Source organism: Tupaia chinensis, unplaced genomic scaffold, assembly GCF_000334495.1.
Source record: "Tupaia chinensis unplaced genomic scaffold, TupChi_1.0 Scaffold000165_2, whole genome shotgun sequence".
Taxonomy (NCBI): Eukaryota; Metazoa; Chordata; class Mammalia; order Scandentia; family Tupaiidae; genus Tupaia; species Tupaia belangeri.
In genome coordinates, this window is record NW_006159640.1 from 2,904,540 (window position 1) to 2,914,918 (window position 10,379).

The window sequence follows — 10,379 nt, forward strand, 5'->3', positions numbered from 1 at the left end:
GAGAGGTTGGGGGGCCCCACCCACTCGGAGCCAGGCGGCTGCCAGACGCTCTCACGTGATTTTGGGTGATCACAGTCTCCTTCCCGACAGGTTATTATTGTCATCCCCATTTCGGAGTTGACCAGAGCTGCTTCAAGCATCAGCCGTCTAAGCTCTCAAAGCCAGAAACTGGAGAGCTGCAACCCCACCCAAGGGTTCCCCATTCTGGCTGCCTGCTTCATTCTAGGCCAGTGGCTCTCAAAGTCCCTCCAGGCCTGCCGCCCGCTGTCAGCCATCAGAGTAAACACGGCCAGGGGCCTCGTTACAAGTGCACATTCTCTGGGCCCATTTCACACTCGTGGAAGCAGAATTCTTGTGAGGAGAGATGGGAACACGGGTGAGGAGATTTGGGAACAGCCCCATAGATGGTTCTGGAGCATGCTCACGTCTGAGTACCCCTATACTGTGCTCCACGAATCGGTGAATCCAGCAAAGGCCCTCTTAATTGCCCAGTCTGGAACAAGACAGCCTGGGTTCCAGTCTTAGCCCTGGCGCTAGCTGTGTGACTTGGGCAAGCCGCTTAACTTCTCCAGGCCTCAGTGTTCTCGTGTGTAAATCTGGGATAGTAACGCCGTCTCGTCGGCCATGGTGAAGAGCAAATGGGATCAGCTGTATGGCAGCTCCACGCATGGTGCCCAGAGCATAGGCAGTCTCAGCAAATGTGCTTGTATCCTGAGACCCCCTGGGGGCAGCGCCATCGTGGGCACTCGGGGTGCAGGGCTAAGCAGCAGACCCGCAAGGACTCACATCCTTGTACTCCAGGAGCCCCTCCCAACTCCAAGGGAACCCATGTGCATCGGGGAATAGCTCTGCCTGGGCCAGCAGGTCATTTCCTAGCTCTGCCACTTCCTGGCTGTGTGACTTTGGGTATGTGACTGGCTTGCTCATGTGTGCAACGTGTGTTAATAATCTCTGCCCAGGGCCAGCCCCGCAGCCTAGGGGTTAAGGGAGCCAGATTCCATGGTTCAAATCCCAGCCCTGATGGCTTAAAACATGCTGGGAAGGAGAAATGGAGGAGACAGAATTGCAGCATGACCATGACCATGCCCACTGGGGGTTACTTTCTCCCTCTCCCCTTCTCTCTGTCTCTTTGTCTCTCTAGTGAGGGTGCACACCCTCTGGAAATTAAAAAATAATAATAATGATCATCTCTGGCCCCAGTGACTATAGTGATAGTGAAAACTAACCTGTGTTAAACTCCTAACCCACGGCAGGGCTGTTCTCGCCAGCCCTAGAGGTGGTTTTCTGATCTCCATTCTAAGACGGAGACACAGAGGGGCAGTAACCTGCCGGGTCACACGGAGGCAAAGGCAGGCAGGCCATCCCCAGAGCCACGGTCTCCTGGACCTTGCTGTCTCAGCATGGAAACCGAATTCACAACGTGGTAAGGAAGGGTGCTTCGTAACTCAACGAAGCAGAAAGTGCAATAGCCACTGTCCCCTCTCGAGAGCAAGTGCCATCTTTCGCCCTGGCATTGCCTACCTACCAAAGAAGCGGTGCCCTCCCTGTGTAGAGACGGGGTGACAGACTGAGCAGGGTCTCGGCCCCAGAGAGATGCAAACCCCGGTCTGTGCAAAGGCCCAGAACTGTCCTTCCCTCCCACTCCTGCCCAAGGTGCCCTGGCCTCACCTTGCCAGCAGGGACACTCCGCGGTGGTGGTTCTCTGCCTGTCCCATAAGCTCCCAGCCACCCTGGTCCTCCAGGAAGGTGGCCTCATAAGAACAGCCCATCTTCAGCAGCAGGGTTTTCACCACTTTCACCACCCAGCTGCCAAGACAAGGGGGCTGAGACGTAGTGTCCACCTGCACCTGGCCAGCCCGCCTCCCTAACCTGTCCCCTCCCGCCATTGGCTGCCACTTGGCCTACAAGCTTCCTTCTACCCTGGCAAGTATTGGACACCAAAGGGTGGCTTTTACTAACACTTAGCTTTGAGAACAAGAGAGGAAACAGAAGCAAAATTCAACTCCCTCTGAGAGGGTGCTTTTCCCCTCCCTTTTGTCCTGAGCCCCCTTTACTGGAGGAAGAGGTTGAGGGGCCTCCCTAGCCTCACCCTCCTCTCCACCACGCACTGGGCAGGCTTCCTCTGCTTTTGGTTGCTCAGTGCCCTGCCCAGACCCAAGTCCTTCCTTGACTTGGGGCATTTACGAGGGGACTCCCTTGGGCCAGCAGGTGTCAAGGGAGGTTAAGGCAGCCGGATCTCACATGGCCCATTGTGCAGTTTGAGTCCCAGACCCAGCAGCAGCTTGGAAAACACACTTGGGCGCATGTGTCCGTGTGCCTGAAATCCAGGATTTGCAGCATGACCATCTCCTGGGGGGTGCTTTCTCACTTTGCCTTTCTGTCTCTCTCTTGCAAGTGCACACACTCTATAACAAACTGTGTGTGGGGGGGGAGCCTGTAAAAGACTCTGGAACTGTCTGCACAGCCAAAGCCCTCAGGGAGCTTCTCCGGCCTGCAGACTGACCAGGCCAGGGCTCAGGCCTGGGCCTGCTAAACCTCCGAGTGGTCACAGAAGCCCCGGGACGGGACACCATCGGGTGACACCCTAGCTGTGCTAGCCTGGCCCTGTGCTCACAGATAGACGTGCGTGAGCTTTTATGAACATCAAAGCTGACCCTGTTGGATGAAGTTTACATTTAAGCCAGGCTGGATCCCGGTGCTTATCCCCACACCCCAGGTGACACAGAGCAGAAGGTTCTCCGGATGCAGGACTAGGCCTCTCAGAAATCAGGTAATCCTCGGGAATCTGCTCTTAATTTTCCCGTTTTTGCTTTTGTAATGAATATTGATCCAGTGTGAAAAGGAAAGCCTGGGGGGGGGGCAGGGCTTTCGGCAGCATTCAGCCTTTGTGCTGATTCTTTGAAATGTGCGTTGTAGTGAGAGGCCCCTACCAGCAATGCCTCAGGCCTTCAAGTTACAAAAAAAGGAAGGGGGAAGAGAGAGGCAGGCTCCAGACCTGTGGGCTCTCCAGCTCCACCCTGATGCCTCTGCCCTGAAACACGAGCTGGCTTCCAGCTGAGCTGAGATTCAGAGGCCTGGGTGTGGACAAGAAAGGGTATTCTCTTCCCTGCAAGGACTAGAACCACCGGAGACAGAACAAGCCACGTGGGTATGCAGCTCCTGTGACTTGTCCGCCCGTGTGCACGTCCTCAACTCTAGGGGCAGTTTTGGTCACCTTCTCACACACTGGCTTGGGGACAGCATCGCACCTGGAGCTCTGGAGGCATCGACTTGGCAGGGTTTCAGAAGGTCATGGCTCTGCCAGACCATCTCAGTCCCTGCCTAGGCAGCCGTGGCGACTCTGTATGTAGGCCGGCGCTCCGAACACGGATGCATTCTTCCCGGTTTGTCCTCTCCATAATGTTGCCTTACTGCCTCAGTCAGGGTGACTTACGGCAACAAAACCGTGTTCTTTCACAGTTGGCAAGGCCGGAGATCCAGGGTCAGTACGACCTAGGCCACACTCCCTGAGGACAGGTCCAGGGTTGCTATGTCCGGAGGCCACAATCCCTGAGGACAGGTCCGGGTCGTACATACACAGGCCTCACTCCCTGAGGACAGGTCAGTACATTCGCAGGCTGCACTCCCTGAGGACTCAAGGGAAGACTCCTTTTTGCCTTCTGCAGCTTACAGTGGCTCCTGGTGCTCTTTGGCTTGCGACAGCACCCCTTGCTCTCTGCCTCCTGTGTCTGCTTCTCCTCTTTATTGTTATTGTTGTAGACAGGGTTCCCTTCCCTTGGGATCCTCCTATCTCAGTCTCCTGAATAGCTGGGACTACAGGCACATGCCACCACACCCGGTTTTCTAGGGTGGGTAGGGAATCAAACCCAGACCTCCCGTGTGGCCTCAGCCTACAAAGCAGCAGCATCCAATCTTACTTGGTCCTCAAAACACACCCGTGGGGCGGGGTGAGGGGGACCAGTAGTTAGCGTAATGGCTATGTCGCTGGACTCCCACGTAGTTGACCGCGGTTCACGTCCCAGATCCGGTGGCTTAAAACTCACACTGGGTGCGTGTGCGTGCGTGCCCAAGATCCCTAGAGGAGAAGGAAGGAGAAGGGATTGCGGCATGGCCATCCCCCCTGGAGGGTGATATCTCGCTTTCTGTCTCTCTTTCTCTCTGTCTGTCTGGCAAGCGCGCGCGCCCTATAGCAAAAACCTCTTAAACACACATACACACACACACACCCGGGGGGCAGGAATCGCGTACCCATTTCCTAGGCAAGGAACCAATTACCAAGAGGTTAGATTAGTTTACCCAAAGTCCAGAACAACAGTGACAGAGCTGAATCTGACATGGTCTGACTTCAAGCCCAGGTATGCAACTGCTTGCCAACTACTCCCTTCAAATGCTCTTTTCTAAGTACAACACAAATAGGATTTTTAAAAAAGAGTAAAACTCGGCCACATAAAAATTTGCAATTTTAGGGGGCAGGTGGCAAGGTGGTTAAGGTGTTGGATCCCACGTGGCCGACAATTGGTTCAGGTCCTAGACCCAGCAGCTTGAAAATCATGTCAGACACATGTGCACGCAAAATCCAGAGAGGAGAATGGAGGAGAAGAGATTGAGTTGTGGCCATCTCCCCTGGGGGGGTGTGTGTGATTTCTTTTCCTCTCTTTGTCTCTCTCCAGTGAGTGCGCACACCCTATGGCAAAAACCTAAAACATTAATAAATAAATATATAAATTTGGAACCAGCAGATGGTGGAATGGTTGCATCACTGGACTCCCATGCAGTTGACCGCAGTTTGAGTCCCGGACCCAGCAGCTTAAAACTCACACCAGGCACAGGAACCAGCAGTTAGCGTAATGGCTATGTCGCTGGACTCCCACGTAGTCGACCGTGATCCCGAGAGGAGAATGGAGGAGAAGGGATTGCGGCGTGACCATCCCCCCTGGGGGGTGATTTCTAGCTTTCTGTCTCTCTGTCTCTGTCTCTCTGGCAAGGACACTCACCCTATAGCAAAAATCTCTCTCTCTAAAAATAAATAAAAATTTAAAATTTCAGAGTAACAAGAGACCCTGAAATAATTGTAGGTTAAGTGACAAACTGGAAAACAAATGACAGTCAAAGAGTTCATTACCTTAATAAAGAGCTCTTACAAATTAATCAATTAATTAACTTTAGAAAGTCCCCAACAGGCATGTATCAAAGGGGACATGGGACAAGAACAAGTTGCTCACGGACACGGAAACACAAACAGCATTTAAACCTCAGCCTCACCCATTGTAAGAGAAATGCAAACCAAAACCACAGCAAAATTCCATGTTTTCAGCTCTTAGATTGGCAAAGATCGAAATGTCCTGTAATACGTAGCGTGGGCAAGCATGCAGGGAAATGGGCACTCTCCGATGCTGCCTGTGGCAATGGCACGAGTGGCGAGCTGGCCTGGTGGGTGCTTTAGGAGCTGCCCCTTTTACTCTTCTTCCCCCACGGTCCAGACCTTTTGCATACATATCCCTGTCCTACTCTGAAGTGCCCGTGGTATTTTCAGGAATTCATCCTACAATACACGGTCACATGTGTGCAGAAAGCCATGTAGGAAAGCCACCTCGCGGCGGCAGCCTGTGTCATTTCAAAGAGCCAGAAAGTGCCTAACACGGGAGGGGGCTGCTTGAACAAACGGGTAGGCTGATGACTCCATACACAGGGTACTATGCGGCTATTAAACACAGTGAGGCTGTGGGACCCAGTGGCTTGACAATCACATCAGGCACATGTGCATGCAAGCCCAAAATCCCGAAAAGAGAATGGAGAAGGGATTGCTGCACGGCCATCCCCGAGCGGCGAGTTCTCACTTTCTCTCTCTCTCTCTCTCGCCTCTCTCTCATCTCCAGTGAGCACACGTGTCCCATGGCAAATAAATAAATAAATAAAGTGAGATGGGAGCCAGCCGGTGGCATGCTGGTTGGGACAACTGGATCCCCATGGCCTACTGCTCGGTTCACCTTTGACCGTGACTTAGCACGGCAAACCCGTGTGTGTTCATGCCCAAAATCCTGAGAGGAGGGACTGCGGCATGACCATCCCCTCCGGGGGTGTTTTCTCACTTTCCCTCTCTCTTTTTCTCTCTCTTTGGCAAGCGCACGCACCTTATAGCACATGTGTAAAATAATAGTGATGAAGAGGCAGTTCGGGATGTAATGATCTCCACGGTCCAGTGTGTGGTCGAAGCCAAAATGTATGCGAGGTCTTCAACAAGCTCATGCAAAGTGCACGCGATGAAAACACGGTGCACGGATTTCCTTTTTCCTTTTGCTTGCACCAGAAGAAACGTGTACTTGAACTTCATTTTTCTACAAACGTTTTAAAGTCCCTTCATTGACCTTTGTGAGTGTACCATAGGTTTAAAAAATAGAGAATAGCGGAACCAGCAGATGGCATAGCGGTTATGTTGCTGAACTCCCATGTGGCTGTCAGCATGTTTGAATCCTGGACCTGGGGGCTTGAAACCCACACCGGGCATGTGCACTCCTGGGGGACGTGGACACTTTCCCGAGTCCAGCATGGGCCCAGTGTCTGAGGCACAGAACCCAGGCTCACAGCTGCTGACTGAATTCTGGCTGTAATGAAATTGTGCTTCTGTTTTCTCGTCTAGTCGCAGAGCTCGTTTCTATTGGCTGATTGCCCTGAAGACCTTGGGAGGGGCCCTAGCTGTCCCCGCCCCACCCCACCCCCCAGCGACAGGGACAGCAGGGCCAAGAGAGCCGAAGAGCATACCGCACAGGCACGAAGACCGGGAGCGGCGCGTCCTTCTTGGCCTCCCGGCGAGGCGCCACGCGGCCCGGCAGGCTGAGACCGATGTGGTAGTGGACCTGAATGAGCAGGGCCAGGAGCAGCTGCGGGTAGATGCGCCTCACGCGGCCCACGCAGCTGTTGACCGACAGGAGCTCGCATAGGCCGCTGGCTGCCTGCGGGCAGAGAGGATGCTGGTGGGATGTCCAGGCCACCCTCCCAGCTCTTCTGGCTGGGACCTGGACTGCTTCTTTCCTTTTCTCTGGCTCAGCCTGGGAAAGCTTGGGTCCCCTGCCCATCCTGTGTGCACCCTGGAGCTCAGAACAGTGATAGCCTGCCTTGTAGCTTTAGCCTAAGGTTCAACGTTTATGCACCCCTGCAAATACTGTGATGGAAGGATCCCTTCTGGCAAGCTTGGGCAACTTCCCCACCTGCCAGTCACACTCTGGAGCTGGCCTGGGCCCACAGTCACACTTGGACTAGCCAGAGGACAATGCAGTGGTGGGAAGGGGTGGGGCAATGGGCTGGGCTCATGAGACCTAGGGCCTGTCCTGACCCCGCCACTCTCCCGTCCCTCTTTGGACCTCAGATTCATCCTGTACAAATCGGGGCTACCGACCCTCTTCCGGCAGGTGCAGTGGAGTTGGACCGGGAGGATGGAGGGGCAAGTACTTTAGCAATAAGAAAATGTGAAAGAATTGTGCCGCGAAGGTCCCATGCACCTGGGCCAATAGAAAAGCATTTCTCTGCAAAGTCAGAGAATCCTTGACACATGCCCTTGGTGACACATGGCTGGATGGGGACAATAAATGGCCGTGAATTTGCACTTCACAGCTTAGCAGCCTTCCCCATCCACGGTCATACTCTTCTCAGCAGGTAAGGCATGTGAAGCAGGGGTTACTCCTGCCCATCCCACAGATCCACATGCCAAGGCGAGAGGGGGCGGGACTGACCGTGGTTATGCAGCGAGGTGGGGGCAGAGCGAAGATGAGCCTCTTGGACTCTAAACTGCATGGGAGTGTGCATTTTTCAGTAACCCAATGCTAACAATTATACCCAAAGAAAATAGTCTCTAGTGAGGTGTCCCAGGGCTCTGCTCCTGACTCTGTCTTGCTCAAAGAATTTACTAGTACCGGGACCAGCAGTTAGCATAATGGCTGTGTCACTGGACTCCCATGTAGTCGACTGTGGTTCCAGTCCTGGACCTGGTGGCTTAAACTCACACCAGGTGCGTGTGCATGCATGCCCAAGATCCTGAGAGGAGAATGGAGGAGAAGGGATTGCAGCGTGGCCATCCCCCCTGGGGGGTGATTTCTCACTCTCTGTCTCTCTGTCTCCTTCTGTCTTTCTGGTGAGCATCGGCACCCTTATAGCAAAACCCTCTCAAAAAAAAAAAAAAAAAAGAACTTACTAGTACCATAAGATAATAATAATAATAAATAAAAATTTAAAACACTAATCCAGTATTGGGGCCAGCAGGTGGAATAGTAGTTAAGGCCCGGGACTCCCACATGGCTGACTGAAGTTCTAGTTCCAGGTCTAGGGACTTGAAACTCATGCCAGGCGGGTGTGCACACATGCCCAAAATCCCAGAAGGAGAATGGGAGGGATGATAGTGTGGCCTCTGGGGGGGGGGTGATTTCTCACTTTCCTTGTCTCTCTTTGGTGAGCGCATGTGCCCTATGGCAAAAACCTTAAAAAAAAAAAAAATTAGTCCAGGCTCTATCTGTGCTCAGTCTCTGCTTCTGCACGGAGAAGCAGGAACAAGTCATTGGAGAACACGCTGTCGGAGTAGATGAAAGTCCAAGTCAGGGAAGGTGCCTTATTCTTAGAACTCAGTGCTGGGCAAGAGAGGTAGAGAGAGAGATGAGGGTGAAGCCCAGGACCTGGAGGCAGAAGACCTGGGTTTGAGGCCCAGCACCACCACTCGCGAGCTGAGTGACCTTGGGTGAGACAGACTATTTCTAAGCGGCAGATCCTCCTCTGTAAGTGGGTCAATGTCAGCTACTCCCCCACTGACAATATCTTTGCTTGCTTCCCTCCACCAGAATTTCCTGCTGCTGAATCCTCAGAACCTATGAGTGTGCCTGGCACAGAGCAAGTGCTCGGTAGATATTTGTGGAATAAATAAATCCATCCAGGCCAGCTGGTGGTGTGGTGGCTAAGCAGCTGGATCCCACATGACAGACTCAGACGTTCAAGTCCCAGACCTGGTAGCTTCAAAACCACACCGGAACCTGTGAGTGCATGCACAAAATCCTGGGGGAGAGAACAGAGGAGAAGGGATTGTGGCATGACCCTCCCTCCTGGATGGGCTTTCTCACTTCCTCTCTCTCCTCTCTCTCCAGCAAGTGCACATGCCCTTTAGTAAATTTTTTAAAATAAAAAGTAAATGAATCCGACAGAACTTTCTGAGTGCCTACTACACGCCAGGTGTATGCTAGCTGTCAGGAAAGCATGGTGAGCATGACAGGACAGGCACTGACCTCATGCACCCCACAGATTAGCCACATGACCCCCGCATGCCTGTCAAATCACAGTCCAAGATGAAGTGTGAGATGCAAAGTGGAGTATGTATGGATTAGAGTAGGTCAGGGAGATCAGGGAGGGCTTCTCTGAGGAGGTGATGCTTGAGAGCTGAAAGGGGAAGACAACTTGGTAAAGAGCATTCTAGGTAGAAGTAACAGCATATGCAAAGGCCCTGGGACAGACAGCATGGATGTATGGCGTTCTGACACAGACCAGTGAGGCTACAGCAGAGCAAGCCAGAGGACCACAGGGTTTGGGGAGGCCAGAAAGGGGCTTGGTGCCCTGCAGCACGGGTGGTAGCACCGTGTGACTCTCACAGGCAATGAGAGGCCATTGAAGGGGCTAAGAAGAGCAGATTCCCCTTCTCAAAGCATGTCTGGCTGGGGCTCTGATGGGAGACGCAGGAGTGGAAGCAGGGAGATGGGTAGGGGTATTATCGGGCTAGTTGAGACTAGGGTGGTGGCGACAGATGCAGAGAGAAGCCTGTCCTCCAGCCAGCAGCTCTCCGAGTCGGAGCCACCTGTGTTCCAGGGCCCAGCTCTGAACCTGGCACTGTGACGCGCTTAAACTCCCACGTCACCTAGATGAATGAAGGGTGGTCTCACTCATCCTCGCAGCCGCCACGTGAGGCAGATTCATTTCCACTTGCAGGTGTGGACACTGAGCCTCCAAGAGGTGCCGTGACTTACCCAGGACCCCACACTGTAAGTAAAACCAGGCCCTGCCCACTGTCTACGACTGCAAGGTCCCGCATCTTCCCGGTCCCAGGCTGCAGCTGTCGTCACAGGTAGCACCGCTATCACACAGTGGATCACAGCAAGAGCCAGAGCTGGAGCCCTGCCCAAGGCCGCCAGAGTTACAGGCAGAGTCGGGCCCTGGAAGTCAGGTGCACAGAGCTGGGTGGGAGGGAAGGGGAGAGTGAGGATAGGGGGGTAGCTGGGTCCTCACCGCCAGGGGAACGATGGAGGCCCGGCCCTTCTTGGTGACAGGTTTCTCCTTCAGGCTGGTCAGGAGCAGATCTAGGAGGTCCCGCACATCGCAGCTGGGCTTGCGCAGTATCAGCTGCCGCCACATCT

At 53.6% G+C, this 10,379-nt stretch overlaps 1 protein-coding gene across 11 annotated transcripts in view; it reads right to left on the reverse strand.

The window, feature by feature from the left end:
* Positions 1-10,379, reverse strand: part of MROH7 (maestro heat like repeat family member 7) — a 59,392-nt gene that overhangs the window by 13,501 nt on the left and 35,512 nt on the right. For all 11 annotated transcript variants that reach the window (XM_027770890.1, XM_027770892.1, XM_014586903.1 and 8 more), the window contains 2 exons: positions 6,760-6,950; positions 1,669-1,806 (listed from right to left, as the gene is read on the reverse strand). In XM_027770890.1, the coding sequence (XP_027626691.1) occupies positions 1,669-1,806; positions 6,760-6,950 (329 nt within the window). The remainder of the gene's footprint in view (positions 1-1,668; positions 1,807-6,759; positions 6,951-10,379) is intronic.